Source organism: Dryobates pubescens, chromosome 31, assembly GCF_014839835.1.
Source record: "Dryobates pubescens isolate bDryPub1 chromosome 31, bDryPub1.pri, whole genome shotgun sequence".
NCBI lineage: Eukaryota > Metazoa > Chordata > Aves > Piciformes > Picidae > Dryobates > Dryobates pubescens.
In genome coordinates this window covers 6,360,868-6,379,273 of record NC_071642.1, presented here as the reverse complement: position 1 = coordinate 6,379,273, position 18,406 = coordinate 6,360,868, and the positions used below count along the sequence as shown (strand labels likewise).

Below are 18,406 nucleotides of genomic sequence, written 5' to 3'. Positions count from 1 at the left end.
ACCTGGCCACGGACTGGAGCTGCTGGAGCTACTTCCTGCTGCTGGGATCCACAGGCACGAAGGGGAGAGAGGAGCAGAGGCTTCTTTGGGCCAGGATAGGCAGCTTGGGGGGGGGTAATTTAAGGGCAGGAAGTCGAGTTAACACCCAACACAAGTCAGGATTCCAAGGGCAAAGCCAAATGGCAGCAATCCTGGGCCGCTGGGGAGGCTGCTCCTCTCTGCTGTGTCCATGGAGGGTCTCCAGCGGCACAGCAACACCCTGCTCAGCCACAGCCTCGCTGCTCCTTCTTCTTTTCAAAGCCAAGAGCAGGGCAAAGAACAGGCCAGGGAAGGAGGCTGTTGGATGGGAAGCCCCAGCAGTGCAGACTGCTCCCTTTGTCGTCCTCCCCTGCCCCCCCCTCCCCTTTCTCTCCCCTGCTGGAATCTGTGCTCCGAGCCCAGTGTGGTCTCCTGAGAGCTAAACTCTCACAGCCCCCTTGCCCCAGAGACAAGGTGATGTGAGTAGGGGGAGGCTCACATCATGCCCCCTCCCCTATGATCCCCCCCTCCCCAGGCTGCCTAATGGGGCTCAGCACAGTGGGGCTGCTCCCCCTGGCCCCCACTCCTGCCCCAAGGCCTTTAATCAGAGGGAGGTGAGCAGAACAGATCCTCCACCCTGTTCCTCAAGACCTCTGTGGGTGCTGGCCCAGGACCCCCCCCTCCCATCGCTGGTGTTTGAAGGGTCCTGACCCCAAATCAGGGAACAAAAGAGGGGGGAGAGTTTTCTGCACCTTATACAGGGCTGGGAGGAGGATGAGGAGGAGAAAGAGGCTGAAGGAGCTGCACCATGGCTTCACAGCAAGGACTCTGCCCCTTAGCAAGGAGCAGGGGGCTGCAGAGGGGGTAAGGGGGGTGGTGAGCTCCATTCCCAGCTCTGGGAGCTGCTGGCTGGGTTCTGGAAGAGGCTGAGCCAAGGTGGTGCTGCCTGGAAAGCCTCAAAATGGGGAGGGGAGGGGGAATGAATAAATTCCTTGTCTGGTGTGTGTCTGTCTGTGTGTTCATGTGTGCACACACGTGTGTGTGTGTGTGTGTGTGCAACCCCCCCACCCCCACCCCCCCCGCAGCAGGAAGCACAGACACGAGTGGGTAGGTCCCCATTGGGTAGGTCCCCTTTGCCCACCCCCCCATCCCAACATCATTTCACCCCCTCAAGGACAAGCCCCCCACATCCCCTCACACGAACGGGTCCCCCTCTGCCACCCCCACGGTCAGAGCAGCGCTTGGGGTGGGGCAGGGCTGGTGCTTGGGTCCCGGGGGGGTGGAGCGGAGCGGGGGTCTCGCCTTTGGTTCTGCGGCAGGCAGGAGGGTGGGAGGGAGGGAGGGAGGGATCCGAGGACGGATGGGGGTCTGCACGCAGCCCCCTGCCCCGACGGAAGGGCGGCGGAAGGGCATCATCCGCGGCTGCGCTGCCCTCCGCGGTGCGCGGCTCCGGGGACCCGGCGGAGGGGCGGGGAAGGGCGGGGAGGGACCGGGCGGTCCCGGGGCTCGGCGGAGAGCAGCCTACCCCCTCCCTATTTCCCTACCGCCCCCCCACCCCACCCCTCACTCCCCCCAGCCCTCCCTCCTTCCCTCCCTCCCTCCCTCCCTCCCTCCCTTCCCCTTCTTCCCTGCTCCCCGCCCCGGCATCCAGAGCCTCGGCAGAAGCCGCCGGGAGCCCGGGCGGGGATGCGGGAAGCGAAGAGCTGAGGACCCGGCTCCGCGCCGGGCGGAGCATCCCCCCCCCCATCCCCATCCCCATCCCAAACACCCCCCGTCTCTCTCTTTGACAGCCCCTTTGGATTTAGGATCTACCTTGGGAATTGATTTTTTGGTATCCTTTGGGGGTTTTTAGGGCTTTTTTTCCTGGGGGGGGGGGGAGGGAGGGATCTTTTTTGGCGCACGTGGAGGATCGAGAGGATTTCCTAACATGATCTTGGCAAACGCCTTCTGCATCGTCCTCTTCGTCGGTGAGTGATCCCCGGGGAGGGGTGGAAAACCCGCAGGTAGGGTGGGCTCCTGTCGCCCGTGCCACGCTGGGGGGCATGGCAGTGGTGGCATCTCCCCTCCCCTGGGCGCAAGGGACCGGCGCTGCCCTCCCGGGCGTCGCTCAGCACCAGGACGAGGCGAGGCGAGGCTTTCAAACTTGATTTTCTTCTCTTCAACTCCAAAGGTGGGAGGGGGTAGCGGGGGTGGAGGGGACGGCACACAGCCCCCATCCGCCCCCATCGGGGCAGCCCCCGCCCCGGGCTATCGCGCTATCGCGATCCAACGGCAGCGGGCAGGGACCGAGTGGCAGCGGGCGACAGCGAACACCCTGCTCGCCTTCGAGCCCTTCCTTCCCCGCTCCCCTCCCTCCTCGCAAGAGAATCTACATTTGGGAGCATATTTTACCCCTTTTGCTGTCCCCCTCCCCCTCTCCCAGCGTCCCCCAGCACCTTCCAGCGCCCTCCAGCCGCTGCTAAGCCTCCCCCAGCCCTCCAGTTCCGACCCCCGTGCTTGGGAATGGAGAATCCGTTCGGAAAGTTGAGCTGGTGGCATGTGGCGGTGGTGGCGGGGGGGGGGTGGGGGTGGAATCTGCTGTCCCCTCCGCGACGATTCGTGCGTGGGGCTTCGGCTGATGGAGCTCTGCCTCTGCTCAGCATTTCCAAGGCAGCCTCCTCCAGAGACTGGGGAAATTTTCGGGGGGGAGAAGTCCGAGACCTTGGTGGGTGTGGGGTGAAAAGGAAGCTGCCGTCTCCCGCCAGGCTGGATGCGGGCAGGACCACGGCTTTGGAGGCTCCGATGCAGTCACCACAGCACCCCCCACCCCATTTGGTGCCTGTGGGGTCCCCAGCACTGCAGCAGCCAGCACCCAAAAAAACTGCTGAGCTCGCCTGGGCTGGAGGAACATCAGCGAGAAGGGGCTGGGAGCTGCCCAGGGAGACTTGAAGGTTGGCAGAGCAAACATCCCCCCACCTCCAGAGCATCCCGCGGTGTGGGGCTGGGGCTGCAGGAGAGGGACCACCTTAGGTGGGGTGCTGGACACCCCAAAGAGGGCTCTGCTCACTGGGTAGAATGGGGGTGAGGGGCTCCTCCTCTGCCCTGACCCCTGGCACGGTCCCCAGCTGGTGGTGGGAGGGGGGTGCAGTGCCAGTGGTGCCTCGGGTGCCTTCGTGGAGGGTGAGACACGGTGCTGAGCACTGGGGGGGCTGAGCCCCGGTTTGGGGATGCTCTTCTCCACAACCTGTCAGTGGTAGAGTGTGCTGGGGAGGGGCAGGGCAGGGAGGGGGCATCAGTCCTGGCTTTTGAGACAGGGACAGCAAGGGAGGGATGCTTGGGGGTGGACAAAGTGGGAGCAGACATCTGGGCAGGGGGCAGGCTCCATGCCGGCTGGGGGTGCAGCTGGCTGCTGGCCCTGGGTCTGGCTCGCTGCTGGATGTCTCAGGAGTGAGGTTCAGCAGGACAAGGACCTGGGGGATGCCCTACCTGAGGCACCCAACCCCTGGTCCCTTTGCTCTTGCACCGACCCCAGCCCCTCTGCTCCCTTTCCTGGGCACCCCAAAGGTTTTGTGGGTGCAGGGTGGGGAAGCAGGGTGGGGAGGCTGCATCTCCCCCCCAACCCCCACAGCCAGGGGAGCTGCAACACCCCAGGCAGTGATTGCAGGGAAGCTGCACCCCAAGGCTGAGCATTAGGGATGGGATGATGGAGAGGGCAGGGTGGGGCTTACCCTGCTGCTTTCCAGGGCAGCCTCACCGTGGCTGCAGAGCCCAGGAGAGTGGGGCCAGGCGTGGGGGGAACCCAGAACTTCCCATTTGGGGCTCTTCTTCCTGCTGAGCCCCAAAAAGCCTTTCTGGGTTGGGAGGAAAGAGACCTCCTGGGCCAGGCTGTGCGCTCCTGAGCAGCTTCGTTTCGGAGCTGGGCGCTGAGGATAAATATTTACCTCGAAAGCTGCCTGTGTCCAAAGGTCTCTGGCAGGAGCAGTGGAAGGAAATGTGTCCCAGCAGCTCAAAAAGAGCCAACACAGCCTGGTGCTGCTGGGAGGGGGGAGCAAGAGGAACGTGGGGCAGCAGCCTGCTGGCTGCTGGAGCTTCTGCATCTGCCTGCAAATCCTTGCTGTGCTCCGGCACCCCGGAGCCTGCTGAGGATTAGGGTTGGAATTCTCTGAGGTGTTCTGTTGACAGGAGTTCAGTGAGGGGTGGATGTGCCAGGAGGTTTCTCTTGGGTAGGGAAAAGGGGGAGAGGGGGGTGGTGGTGGAAATAAATTAGCCCCTTCTGCATCCCAATTCCTTCCTCACCTTTCCCTTCTGCATCCCAATTCCTCACCTCGCACCTCCGGAGGGATTTTGTGGAGCTTTAGGCAGAGCTGGGAAAGGAACCCCAGGGAAACATACTGCCCAAGCAGCCAAGGCTGAGGGTGATGCTGGATTTTGGGTGGGGAGGGGGCAGGCTGAGGTGTCCTGTGCAAGCTGTGAAGCCCAGGGAAGGGCTTCTCCTGCCCTTCCTCCTCCAGCAGGAGGGTTTGTGCTGCGCTCGGGGCTCTGCTGGCACTCCCGGCTCAGGCACGGGAGCAGCATGCTGCAGGCAGCCTCCTGGCGTTGCTGAGGGGACACAGAGCCCCCTGACCTCTCCAAGACCATGGAAGGAAGATGGGAAAATCCAGGAGGATGGGGCCAGCTCACCACCACTCATCCCTGCCGGCTTTCCAGTGGTTGGATTTACTGGAGTGCTTCCCATCAGAGCACGAGCGAGCACCCACCCCAGCACTGGGCTGTGCCAAGAAGGTGCTGGGGCCCTTGCTGAGGATGTTCCATCTGGTCCAACACCTTTTGCATCAAGGCAAGGTTGTCTTCCTTCCCTGCCTGCCTGCCAGCACCTCTGCTCCGTGCCTGGGAAGCCCACGGAGCCAGTGCGGAGCCAGGAGCAGGGCCAAAGGAGAGGCTCTGGATGGTGCTTCGGGAAGAGGCTTTGTGGCGTCAGCTGGAGAAGGCTCAGTTGGAGCTGGGACCTGGGCTCACTCAGGAGCTGCACCAGAGGGATCTGCAGCTGAGCTGGACGAGGAGGAATGGCACTTGGTGGAGCTGTGGGACGGCTCTCCACGCCTGGGAGATGGTTGTCCTAGGGCCAGCCGCGGCTGCAGCGGGAGCAGGTTGTCCCAGCTCCTGCTCTGGATGCCTGGGGCTGGGGTCTCCCAGCGTGTCAAGGTGCAGAGCTGTCCCCTTTGCACTCAAAACACCGAGGCATTGCCCCTCTCATGGGGAGGAGCTGGAGTTTCTGCCCTGAGGAGCATCTGGGGACTGCCACCTCGCCTCCAGCAGCCCCGGCTGTGCGTCAGGAGCGTGCCTGCACTGCTCATGGATCCTGCCTGCCTCCTCCATGTGGAATATAATCCTGCCAGGCCAAGGAAGGCCTTCCCAAGGGACATCTGCCAGCCCAGATTGGATCTAACGTGGGTCTAGAGGCTCTGCACCTGCTCCTGCTTGCCTCCAGACCTCTCCAAACCCTGGGGTGTTTGTTTGGGGGCATCGGCCGAAGACCAGGAGGATGAGATCTGTTCCTTGGCCCTGACCATGGCCACTGGAGATGTTTCCAGCCTGGGCTGCTGCCTGTCCTGCTCCTTCACTCCCATCCCAGGTTTCTGTCCAAGCTTCAAGCACCTCCTGTCCTCCCCCATGGCCCGAGGAGGAGCATGTCCTGATGTGCTGAGGCCACCTGCAGGGGATGGATGGAGGATGGATGGAGGATGGATGGAGGATGGATGGAGGATAGATAATGGATGGATGGATGGATGGATGGATGGATGGATGGATGGATGGATGAATGCCCACCTCAGGATGGTGAGCACTGGACAAGCTCTGCCTGCTTGCTGCTGTCTGCTTGGTGGAGCTGATGCTGGGGCTGAGCTCTGCCTCCCCCCACCCCAAGTGGCTGGGGGCTTCCTGAGCATCCTGGAGGGTGTGGGGGTGACATGGGTGGCCCTTGTCACATGCCTGTAGGTGTCACTGTCCCCCTGCCATAGCCAGCTGAATGGCCACAGGTTGGGAAGGGGCTGGGAGCTGGAGGCAGAGCTTTGTGATGCCCATGGGAGGTGGCAGCGAGGGGAAGCTGCTGGGCAGGGTGCAGGGGCAGCAGCTGGGGTGGGTGTGGCATCAAGCTCGATGCCCCTCAGCCAAGGGTGCCCCTCAGTTCCCACTGTGCCCATCTTTGCTTGCCCTGGCAGATGGGGGGGGCAGGAATGGCAGAGAACTTTGCCCACTGGGCAAACATGGGGGGCAGCAGCCACGCCAGTGCTGCCTGTCCCTCTTCCCCACACAGCCACGAGTGGCAGTGGCCTTGCCTGGGGCTGGCTCGGCAAGAACCTTGTCTCAGAAAGCAGAAGGGAAAGGAGAAAATGACAGAAACAGCAGGAGAGGAGCTGAGGGTGGCACAGGGAGTGTGTGGAGCTGCCTGCCAAGGCAGGGGCCAAGGAGGGGCTGATCTCTGTGCAAGGAGCCTGGGGCAGCTGGATGGTTGCCACCCTCAAGGGGTGGCTAGAATGGAGCCATGCAGGAGGCCAGCCCTGAGGGGGGGAAGAGTTTGTGCCGAGCTGCAGCCAACTTGTGACCCTGCCAAGCCCTGAGTGCTCCAAACCCCATGAGTCAGATGCCCTAAAAAGGGTGAGCAGGCAAAGAAAAAGCAAACAGCAACGGGCCAGGGAGCTTGGAAGGGCTTCCTGCTTCCCTGGACTCTGGAGAGGTCATGCATGGAGGCTCAGGACCCCAAGCAGCAGGGCTGGAACAGGCTGGACTTGGTTATTCCTGGGTTTAATAAGAAGCAGAGAGCCTCCTGGTGCTCCAGGAGCTGAGGCTGAGGCTTAATCCTTCATCCAGCCCACACCTTGGGCTTGCTGTCTGTGCCCTGAGCATTTTCCTCCCTCCTCATGGCCCAGCTGGGGGAGGTGGGCAGGGCTTGTGCATGGCCACCTTGCACCCACCCCTCTTGCTGGGTTTTGCTGTGGTTGGCAGCTCCTGGTGGGGTTGTGGCTGGGCACACATCTTGGCTTGGTTTAGGCGTGACAGAAGGATGCTCTCCCTCTCTGGAGGAGCCCAGAGCTGGCTTTAAGGCCAGGGACCAGTTGAGGACCATGTCTGGAGACACGCTTGGGCTTGGTTTGGGCATCATGGAAGGAGGTTCTCCCTGTCTGGAGGAACCTAAAGGTGGCTTTAAGGCTGGAGATCTGTTGGGGACCATGTCTGGAGACATGTCTGGGCTTGGGTTAGACATGACAGAAGGAGGTTCTCCCTCTCTGGAGCAGCCCAAAGGTGGCTTTCAGGCCAGAGGTTCTCCTCCCCTGCCCCAGATTGTTCAGCCTCCCTCACCTCTGTCTCTTCCCCTTGCCCCTCACCCCGATGAGATCCTCCACTCTCTACCCAGGGGGGCTGTGGAGTCTCCTTCTCTGGAGCCTTTCCCAGCCCACCTGGATGTATTCCTGTGTGGACTACCCTAAGTGACCCTGCTCTGGCAGGGGGTTTGGCCTGGGTGATCTCTGGAGGTCCCTCCCAACCTCTAAAGTACTCTGACAGATTCATTTACATTTTACTACCTTCTCCTCAAGATCTGTGGAAAAGGTTCAAGCTACCACACTGCGGGGGGGGAGGCAACAGCAGAGGTCACCCCCCGGCAGCTTGCTCAGCCTCCCTCACCTCTCTCTCTCTCCCTCTTGCCCCTCCTCTCTTCCCCTTGCCCCCTCCCCCAGATGAGATCCTCCACTCCCTGGCCGGGCCCCCATCCCCGGGGGGGCAGGACCCCCACGGGTGGCGAGGGGCCGTGGACTGCGTGCGAGCCAACGAGCTGTGCGCCGCCGAGCCCGGCTGCAGCTCCCGGTACCGCACCCTGCGCCAGTGCCTGGCCGGCAGGGACCGCAACACCATGCTGGCCAACAAGGAGTGCCAGGCGGCCCTGGAGGTGCTGCAGGAGAGTCCCCTCTACGACTGCCGCTGCAAGAGAGGCATGAAGAAGGAGCTGCAGTGCCTGCAGATCTACTGGAGCATACACCTGGGGCTGACCGAAGGTAGGCAGCGAGGCTCCGCCGGCTCGGAACGCGGCGGGAGGTGCGAAGAGGGGAGGGGGAGGGGGGAAGGGAGTCCTGATCTGCTTCATCCCATCTGGAGCTTGGGAAACTCTGAGGGCAGCTGGATGCTGTAGGAGTTGTGGGCAGAGCAGTGCCCCTGAGCTTGGGATCCCACCTGGAGCTTGGGATCATGCCTGGAGCTTGGGATCATGCCTGGAGCTTGGGAAGCTCTGAGGGCAGCTGGATGCTGTAGGAGTTGTGGGCTGAGCAGTGCCCCTGAGCTTGGGATCATGCCTGGAGCTTGGGAAGCTCTGAGGGCAGCTGGATGCTTCAGGAGTTGTGGGCAGAGCAGTGCCCCTGAGCTTGGGATCCCACCTGGAGCTTGGGATCCCACCTGGAGCTTGGGATCATGCCTGGAGCTTGGGATCATGCCTGGAGCTTGGGAAGCTGTGAGGGCAGCTGGATGCTGTAGGAGTTGTGGGCTGAGCAGTGCCCTTCAGCTTGGGATCATGCCTGGAGCTTGGGATCCCACCTGGAGCTTGGGAAGCTCTGAGGGCAGCTGGATGCTGCAGGAGTTGTGGGCAGAGCAGTGCCCCTGAGCTTGGGATCCCACCTGGAGCTTGGGATCCCACCTGGAGCCATCTCTCTTCCCTTGGTGCTGGTAGAGCGGAAGATTGGGATGAGGGTGGCTGAGAGCTGCTTTTGCTGACTGCAGAGGGACTTGAATCCAGATGTGCTGGGGCTGAGCCTGGCCTTGGTGTTTCTGACCTCCCTGGAGTGGTGCAGGGAGAAGGAATTGCTCTGATGGCTTGGGTGAAGCCTTCATTGCCAACCCCTGGGCTCCCAGAGCTCCCCAGCAGCTCACTGCTTGGGGTCTCCTCCTAACCCACTGCAAAGCCCAGGCAGGGAGCTTGGGCTTGATAATCTCTGAGGTCTTTTTCCAACCTGGGTGGTTGATTCTGTGATTGAGATGTGCAAAGCTGGGGCATGGCCTTGCCCCACTTCCATCTGTGGGGATCCCTTGGGGGTGCTGAGGATGTTGTTCCCCCTCAAGTCCCCTGTCCCCCTGGTGGAGTTGGTGAGCTGGGGAGCAGCAGGGAGGGCTTGCAGGGCTCTTGCCTTGCAGAGAGGTGAGAGACCAGAGCCTGCTGGGGCTGCAGCCTGGTGAAGGAGTAAATCAGAGGCTGGAGCAGGGCAGGTCATTGAAATTGGATTTTACTGGCCTGGGGGCTGCTTTGTTCATTGAAGGCAGGATTATCTACTGCCTACAGGCAGGGGAAGGCAGAGAGCTTCCCTCCCTGCCCCTTGTCCCTCTGCTCCCCCCCCTGCCCCTCTTGCAAGGGCACCACCAGCACTGCGGCTGCTCCAGGGCTACAAAGAGAGATGATGCTGGGCTCAGAGGAAGGAACTGGCTGTGAGGAGCTCAGCTGTGGCTGCTGCTAGCTCTGGTGGGGTTTGTTTTGTTGTCCTGTGGGCTCTACCTCCTCCTGCCAGCCCTGCATGGCTCTGCCAGTGCCCAGGCTGGAGAGGAGCATCAGTTTGAGAGAGCAGATCCCTTGAATGGGCTCAGGACTGCCTCTGCTCAGAGCAGCTCTTCAGTTCAGCTTCAGCCTGTGCAAAACCACCTGCACCAGAGCCCCTGAGCTCTGGCATCCTCCTCACAAGGGCCCTTGCCCACCATGAGGATGGTCCTTGGGCCACCCATGGCACTAAGTGTGGCACAAGCTTGGCTCTGCTTCCACCAATGGTTTCATAGAGTCACAGAATGGTTTGGGTTGGGAGGGACCTTAAAGCTCACCCAGTTCCAACCCCCTCTGCTGCCATGGGCAGAGACACCTCCCACTTGAGCCCAGGTTGCTCAAGGCTTTAAACACTTCCAGGCTTGGATTCTCCAGACCTTCTCTGAGCAACCTGTTTCAGGGCCCCACCACCCTCCTGGGTTCCTCTGCTGCTTCCTTACCCCAGCTGAAAGCCTCAGCTGAGGCTGGTAGAGTTCACCTGATGGGGAATCCATCCCTGGCAGCCCTGCTCCTGCAGAGGACACAGGTCTGTGACCTCCCTCCTGCCCTGGGATCGGAGCCAGAGGAGATGATGGTGGTGCTGGGAGGGCTTTGCTGGCAGTGGTGAGGACATGGGGAGCTGTGCTGGAGCTTGCAGCCCACCCCTGAGTGAGATTGTCTTCAAATGTGGGTCAGCACAGGGCTAACAAAGCCCCACAGCAGGAATGACTGCTTAATTGTCCTCTCCCCCCTCATTAGCAGCCTTCATTCAGACGTTGCAGAGGGCTTGGCAAACGTGAATGAAGGATGCTCGAGGAGTACTCCGGGGCCCGTACCTGGAGGAGGTGGGAAGGGAAGTGATTATTCCAAGTCTGAAGGAGAAGCAGAAGCTTTGGGGAAGCTCCAGCAGCTCCCAGCTTTGCCGTGCACGAAGCAGGGAGGGTAAGAAACAAGGAGGAGGAGGAGCCCAAGGCAGGCCCTGAGCTGCTGGGGAAGATGCTGGTCGGTGCCCATCCCACCCAGCCCCTCAGCTGCGGGAACCAAGCTCTCCCTGTCATTAAGGAGGGGCTGCTTTCCCTCCCACCTCCTTCCCGGAGGTTAATTGCATCTCAGGGAGCTCAAGAAGAAGTCCACTGCCCTTTTAATGCCGGGTAATTTTCCTGGCAAGCAGCAGGATTCGGAGAGGATTTAATTATTTATTGCAGCAGCAAAACGATAGCCTGGGAGGGCCTCGAGGGCTTCCTCGGGGCTCTCTCCCCCAGCTGCTGCCTGGCATCCCGAATCCTGGCCCCAGGGGGGGCTGGGGCTGAAGCGGGAGAAGTTCACAGCCTGCCCAAAGCCTGGTCCCGTCCCCAGGATGAGCCACGGCAGCAGGAGGAGCCTTTGGTCCCACCCTCGGTGCATCCCTGAGGGGGGTGGGGAGATGATGAGGGGTGGGCAGATGAGGGGTGAGGAGATGAGGGGTGGGGAGATCAGGGGTGAGGAGATGAGGGGTGGGGCAGAGCAAAGGGCCCTGAGGATGATGAAGGGGCTGGAGCATCTGTGTGGTGAGGAGAGGCTGAGGGACTTGGGGCTGGAGAAGAGCAGCCTGAGGGGGATCTGATCGCTGCTGAGCAATCCTTCAAGGGTGGGGGTCAGGAGGCTGGGGCCAGGCTTCGGTCCGTGGTGCCCAGGGACAGCACAGGGGGCAATGGGCACAAAGCTGACCCCAGCAGGCTCCATCTGAGCACGAGGAGGAACTTCTTAACTCTGAGGGTGGCGAAGCCCCGGAGCAGGCTGCCCAGAGGGGTGGTGGAGTCTCCTTCTCTGCAGTCATTCCAAAGCCTTCTGGGCTCCCTCCTATGCAGCCTGCCCTGGGTGACCCTACTGATCTCCAAAGGTCCCTTCCAACCCCCTACCACTCTGGGATTCTGTGATGGGCTGAAAACCCCACAACGGCTGGAGGCATCCCACTGGACTGTCCCATCGCTGCCCTCCCTGCGCTGCCCTCCCGGCGCTGCCCTCCCATCGCTGCCCTCCCGGCGCTGCCCTCCCTGCTCTGCCCTCCCATCGCTGCCCTCCCGGCGCTGCCCTCCCATCGCTGCCCTCCCATCGCTGCCCTCCCTGCTCTGCCCTCCCTGCTCTGCCCTCCCGGCGCTGCCCTCCCATCGCTGCCCTCCCGGCGCTGCCCTCCCATCGCTGCCCTCCCGGCGCTGCCCTCCCTGCTCTGCCCTCCCTGCTCTGCCCTCCCTGCTCTGCCCTCCCATCGCTGCCCTCCCTGCTCTGCCCTCCCTGCTCTGCCCTCCCTGCTCTGCCCTCCCATCGCTGCCCTTCCAGCTGTGCCCTCCCATCGCTGCCCTCCCATCGCTGCCCTCCCATCGCTGCCCTTCCAGCTGTGCCCTCCCATCGCTGCCCTCCCGGTGCTGCCCTCCCGGTGCTGCCCTCCCGGTGCTGCCCTCCCGGCGCTGCCCTCCCATCGCTGCCCTCCCATCGCTGCCCTCCCAGCGCTGCCCTCCCGGCGCTGCCCTCCCAGCTGTGCCCTCCCAGCGCTGCCCTCCCGGCGCTGCCCTCCCATCACTGCCCTCCTGGCGCTGCCCTCCTGGCGCTGCCCTCCCTGCTCTGCCCTCCCAGCTTCCCAAGGCATGATGCTGAGGAGCTGCTGGGCTTGGAGCAAGGCCTCCCCACACTGCTCCTCACCTCTTAAGGAGCTTGTATCCAGCTCAGGCTTTCACAGAATCACCAAGGTTGGAAAAGACCTCAGAGATCATCAAGTCCAAGCTGTCACCCAACACCTCATGGCTACTAAACCATGGCCCCAAGTGCCACATCCAGTCCCCTCTTGAACACCCCCAGGGATGGGGACTCCACCACCTCCCTGGGCAGCACATCCCAATGGCCAACAACTCTCTCTGGGAAGAACTTTCTCCTCCCCTCCAGCCTAAGCTTCCCCTGGTGCAGCTTGTGGCTTTCCAAGTGGCTCCTTGATGACGTGGGATAAATGCTGACTGGGAAGGACAGGGGTGGCCTGGAGTGGGGCTGGGGGCTGCTGAGCTCCATCCTTGAGGCCAAGCCAGACTCACCCACAGGGAGGGCACCCAGTGTGGGCAAGGATCCTGCCAAAAAGGGCTGCCAGGCATGGTGGAGGTCGATGCCCTGGGCTGCTGGTCAGCCTCTGACTGGGTTTGGTTTGCTGCTTGCTTTTTACTTCCCTCAAAGTCCAGCCATTGATTTTTATCTTTCTATCTCGATGATTGTGCTGGGGTTGCTGTTTTGTTTCTTCCTGTGGCTGCTGGGGTTTGGGGAGAGCATTTCCTCTCCTGAGAGGTCATGAAAAGCCAGCCTCTCCTGCTGCCACAGTGGCAGCAGACAGCTGGGATGGCAGCACCAGCACTGATGGGAGAGAGAGGTTTTGCTCCCAGCCTGGGCACTGTGCTCAGATCCCCTCTGGGAAGTTTGGATTGGGATGAATGAGCTCCTGGCTCAGCAGCAGGGTCAGTGGTGGGGATGTTCAGCCAGTGACCTGTTCAGCCTGGGGAAGAGAAGGCTCCAGGGAGACCTCGGAGCAGCCTTCCAGTACCTGAAGGAGGCTCCAGGAGAGCTGGGGAGGGACTTTGGACAAGGGCTGGGAGGGACAGGATGAGAGGGAATGGATTTGATCTTGAGGAGGGCAGATTGAGACTGGAGATGAGGAAGAAGTTGTGGAGAGTGAGGGTGGGGAGAGCCTGGCACAGGTTGCCCAGGGAGGCTGTGGAGGTCCTCTCCCTGGAGGGGTTCAAGGCCAGGCTGGATGAGACCCTGAGCAAGCTGTGCTGGTGGGAGGTGTCCCTGCCCATGGCTGGGGGCCTGGAACTGGCTGAGCTTTGAGGCCCCTTCCAAGCCAACCCAATTAATGACTCTCTGAACTCCTCTGGGGCAACTTGAGGCCCTTCTCCTATCACCTGGTCCTTGGGAGAAGAGCCCAAGCCCCCACCTGGCTCCAGCCTCCTCTCAAGGAGATGTAGAGAGCCAGGAGTTCTCCCCTCAGCCTCCTCCACACTGAGCCCAACCCCAAACTCCCAGCCAGGTAGCATTAAGCTGCTTTGCTCTTAGCTGAGCTCAGTTTTGCCTTGCCAGGCAGGGATTTGAATACTTGGTGGTGGTGGTGGTTTGGGTTTGCCCTCCCTAAGTCCTCACTGCCACACTTGGGGGGGGAGGGGATGGGGTGGGGGTGGTGCCTGTGCCTGGCTGGAGCCTTGCTGGTGGCTGAGGTTAATCTGGGGGTGGGAGGGGGGGTTGATTGGTTTTGAGGAGGGGTTTCTTTCTCTTCCTTTTCCTTTCCTCCCACTCCAGGAGAAGAGTTTTATGAAGCCTCCCCCTACGAGCCGGTCACCTCTCGGCTCTCCGATATATTCAGACTGGCTTCGATTTTCTCAGGTAAGGAAAGCAACATCCTGCTGCTGCTGCTGCAGCTGCTGCTCCTGCTGCTGCTGCTGCAGCTGCTGCTCCTGCTGCTGCTGCTGCTGCTGCTTCACCTTGGGGGGAGGGAGGTTGTTGTGGCCTTGCCTGGCAATGTGGCCCCGCTGCTGCTGAGCTGCCTGCTGAGGAAAACCTCCAGCTCCCCTCTCCTTCCCCCACCAGGCTCCTCTCTCCTTCCCTACCCCCAGGCTCCTCTCTCCTTCCCCATCCCACCCCACCCCCATGTCTCCCCTCTCCTTCCCCCCTGAGGCTTCCCTCTCCTTCCCCCTCCCCCTGCCCCCCATGGCTCCCCTCTCCTGCTCCCCCCCCCCGAAGCTTCCCTTCTCCTTCCCCCCCCCGTGGCTCCTCTCCTTTCCCCCACCACCTAGGTCACCGCCTGGGCTCTGGGGAGGGCTCTGGAGCCTCTGGGAGGGGGGCAGCCCCTCCTGCTGCCCATCCATCACTTGGTCTAAAGTATTTTGTCTGTCTCCTGGAAGACTTGGGGGAGCTGAGGCCGGGGGGGTTGGGGGTGTGGGGGGGTGAGTCCTGCTTCCTGTCCCCTCCCCGGGACAACCAAGCTCCAGGCAAGCTCTGGGGTGGTGCAGGGGGGAGGCTGCTGAGCTCTTTGGAGCATCTCTCAGCCTCCACAGCCTCCTCTCAGGAGCCCAAACTCCCCCACCATCCTCAGGAACTTTTTTTCCTTCTCCTTGCCATCTTATTTCCATGACAACCTTCCTGCTGCCACCCCACCCCACCCCCACCCCCCTTCTCCAAATTAGGTCAGCAGCTCCTTGCCTTCTCCTGCCTCTTTCTCCTCTTAATCCTTTCCTTTCCCCCAAACCCCACCCACAGCTCGCTGGGGGCTCCCCAAACCTCCTGGGGGTACACAAAGCACCTCAGAGACCTCACAACGATGCTGTGGCCCCCTCCCTGGGCTGCACAGCTTTGCCCTGACCCCCCTCAGGTCACCTGGGGCCACCTCAGATGCTGTGGTCCCCTCCCTGGGCTGCACAGCTTTGCCCTGACCCCCCTCAGATCACTTTGGGTCACCTCAGATGCTGTGTCCCACTCCCTGGGCTGCACAGCTTTGCCCTGACCCCCCTCAGGTCACCTGGGGCCACCTCAGATGCTGTGGCCCCCACCCTGGGCTGCACAGCTTTGCCCTGACCCCCCTCAGGTCACCTGGGGACACCTCAGATGCTGTGGCCCCCACCCTGGGCTGCACAGCTTTGCCCTGACCCCCCCCCCCCTCAGATCACTTTGGGTCACCTCAGATGCTGTGGTCCCCTCCCTGGGCTGCACAGCTTTGCCCTGACCCCCCTCAGGTCACCTGGGGCCACCTCAGATGCTGTGGCCCCCACCCTGGGCTGCACAGCTTTGCCCTGACCCCCCCCCCTCAGATCACTTTGGGTCACCTCAGATGCTGTGTCCCACTCCCTGGGCTGCACAGCTTTGCCCTGACCCCCCTCAGGTCACCTGGGGACACCTCAGATGCTGTGTCCCCCTCCTTGGGTTGCCCTGACTCCCCCTCAGATCCCCTCAGAGGAGGGCTGTGGTGCTGCCACATCCCCTTGGTGTCATTTCAGCTCCTGAAGGGAATGTGCCAGGCTCCCCAGGGAGGGCTGGGGATGACAATTCCTCCCCCTCCTGTCTCCCGCCCTCCTTTTTGGCTTCCCCATTAGCATCGAGGAAGTGTCTGAGCTGCTGGGAAGTCTGCACAGCAGAGTGTCTGGAGTGGGGGATTGAATGCTCCTGGGCTGATTTATTCCTACAAGCAAAGCAGGAGGAGCAAAGAACTTGTCTGGCAAATTCAGGCCTGGGGGAAGGGGGAGAAGCAGCACAGAATGGTGGAGGGGTGGGGAGGGACCCCCCCAGAGATCATCCATTCCAACCCCCACCCCCTGCCAGAGCAGAGTCACCCAGGGCAGGCTCCGCAGGAACACATCCTGGGGGGGGGGGGGGTTGGAAGCTCTCCACACCAGGAGACTCCACAACCTCTCTGGGCAGCCTGCTCCAGGCCTTCAGCAGCCTCACAGGGAAGGAATTGGTCCTTGTTCCACTCTGGAGATGTGCTGTAGCCATCAGGGTGGCCTCCGTGCTTCTTCCACCCCTTCTCCATCCCCCCTGTGCAAGGCTGGAGCTGATGGGTGGCAGGAGGAATCCTCCTCCCTGCTCCTCGTGGAGCCCTGTTTGGAATCAGGCCAGGAGGTGCAGGCAAACCCTCTGGGCCTCCACCCCCTCCCCTGTGCATCCCAAAGCTGGGATGTGGGGTGGGTTGGCATGGGATGGCAGCAGGGTGGGCTTCCAGCTTTGCATTTTCACTGGCACCCCAGTGCCAGGCTGGCAGCTCCCAGCCTCCCAGCAAGCTCTTGAAGGTGTGGGGGGGAAATCAGAGAAGTGTCAGGGCTGGAAGGGACCTCAAGGCTCAGCCAGCCCCAACCCCCTGCCATGGGCAGGGACACCTCACACCACAGCAGGTTGCTCACAGCCACCTCCAGCCTGGCTGCAAACACCTCCAGGCAGGAGGCTTCCACCACCTCCCTGAGCAGCCTGTGCCAGGCTCTCACCACCCTCATGGGGAACAACTTCTTCCTCACAGCCAATCTCAATCTCCCCACTTCTAGTTTTGCTCTATTCCCCACAGTCCTATCCCTCCCTGACACCCTCCAAAGTCCCTCCCCAGCTTTCCTGGAGCCCCCTGCAGATCCTGGAAGGCCACAGTGAGGTCTCCTCGGAGCCTTCTCCTCCCCAGCCTGCACAACCCCAACTCCCTCAGTCTGTCCTCATAGCAGAGCAGCTCCAGCCCTCTGCTCATCCTTGTGGCCCTTCTCTGGACACCTTCCAGCCCCTCCAGACCCTTCCTGGCACAGAGGCTCCAGAGCTGGCCCCAGAGCTGCAGCTGTGGTCTCAGCAGAGTGGAGCAGAGGGGCAGAATCCCCTCCCTGGCCCTGCTGGCCACACTTCCCTTGCTGCAGCCCAGGCTCTGTGACCTGGAGGGTCACAAATCAGGTCCCCTTCTGCAGAGGAAACCCCAAGCTCATCCAGTCCAACCCCCAGCCCCATGCTGTGTTTCTGCTCACTTGGGCACCAACCCTGGGCAGCAGCAGCACCCAAGCAGTGGGTGGGCACCAGAAGCCTGGCCCCAGCACGGGGTGGCCTTGCAGCACCGCTGCCTTCCTCATCGATCCTCCTCCTCCTCTGCACCGAGAGGCCAAGGCAGAGAGGGCAGCTGGTGGCACAAGGTCTCCAGGCTCTGCCCCCTTGCCCCTGCTTCCTTCCTGCCTCATGAATGTTTCATGCTGGTGCTTTATTAATGAGCTCCCCAGACCTTGGAGCTTTCAGGCTTCAGCTCCATTAAAATGCAGCCAGGTCCCTGCAGGTCTCAGGCAGGGCAGGAGAGTGGAGGCTCAGGAGGCTCAGGAGCAGCCCTTGATATCAATCCAGGCTGAGGGGGGGAGGTGAGGAGATGGAGAGCAGCCCTGCAGAGGAGGTCTGGGAGGTGCTGGTGGACATGAGGCAGCGATGGGCACTGAAGGCAAACTGTGGCCAGCAGGGCAAGAGAGGGGATCCTGCTCCTCTGCTCTGCTCAGACCTCACCTGGAGAGCTGAGTCCACCTCTGGGGTCCCCAGCACAAGAAGGGCATGGATGGGATGGAGCTGTCCAGAGGAGGCCACGAGGATGAGCAGAGAGGGCTGGAGGACCTCTGCTGTGGGGACAGGCTGGGAGAGTTGGGGCTGTTCAGGCTGGAGAAGCTCCAAGGAGGCCTTAGAGCTGCATTTCAATACCTGCAGGGGACCTCCAGGCAGGCTGGGGAGGGGCTGTTCAGAAGGGCCTGTGGGGATAGGATGGGAGGCAATGGTTTGAAACTGGAGCAGGGTAGAGCTAGGTTGGACATCAGGAGGAAGCTCTGTGGGGTGAAGGTGGTGAGACGCTGGAACAGGCTGCCCAGGGAGGTGGTGGAGACCCCATCCCTGGAAACATTCCAGGGCAGGCTTGAGGAGGCCCTGAGCAACCTGATTTAGTTGGAGATGTCCCTGCTGACTGCAGGGGAGTTGGCCAAGATGACCTTTGGGGGCCCCTTCCAACCCTGCTCATTAGCAGAGCCCTACTAAGGGGACTGTTAGAGACTTCTCCTCCACACTGTCCTGGCAGAAGCTGGGAGCCAGTGGAGGAAACCATGGAGGGGAGACATAGAACTTGGGGGTGAGATGGTTGGTGCAGTCAGATGGCTTCAAAACTAGCCCCTGGGCTGCCAAGGGTGATCCAGCAGACAGCAGGGGAAGGAGAACTCAGCCTGGTGCTCAGGTGGTGGAGGTGGTTTGGCTTCCTCCACCTCCCTCCCTCTTTCTTTGCTGATGCTTGGGATTCCTGAGGTGCCTGAAGGCTCTGGCTGGTGCCCAGCTCCAGTGGGAGCTTCGTCCTTCTTGTCCCTGCTCAGCCCAGTTGGG

At 61.8% G+C, this 18,406-nt stretch overlaps 1 protein-coding gene across 1 annotated transcript in view; it reads left to right on the top strand.

Annotated features, from left to right (window-relative positions):
- Positions 1–1,889: 1,889 nt before the first annotated feature.
- The window catches only part of GFRA2 (GDNF family receptor alpha 2), a 32,988-nt gene continuing 16,471 nt past the window's right edge, over positions 1,890–18,406 (top strand). The window contains exons 1-3 of the mRNA XM_054174843.1: positions 1,890–1,985; positions 7,731–8,045; positions 13,853–13,936. Coding sequence (XP_054030818.1) covers positions 1,946–1,985; positions 7,731–8,045; positions 13,853–13,936 — 439 coding nt within the window. The 5' untranslated portion in view covers positions 1,890–1,945. The remainder of the gene's footprint in view (positions 1,986–7,730; positions 8,046–13,852; positions 13,937–18,406) is intronic.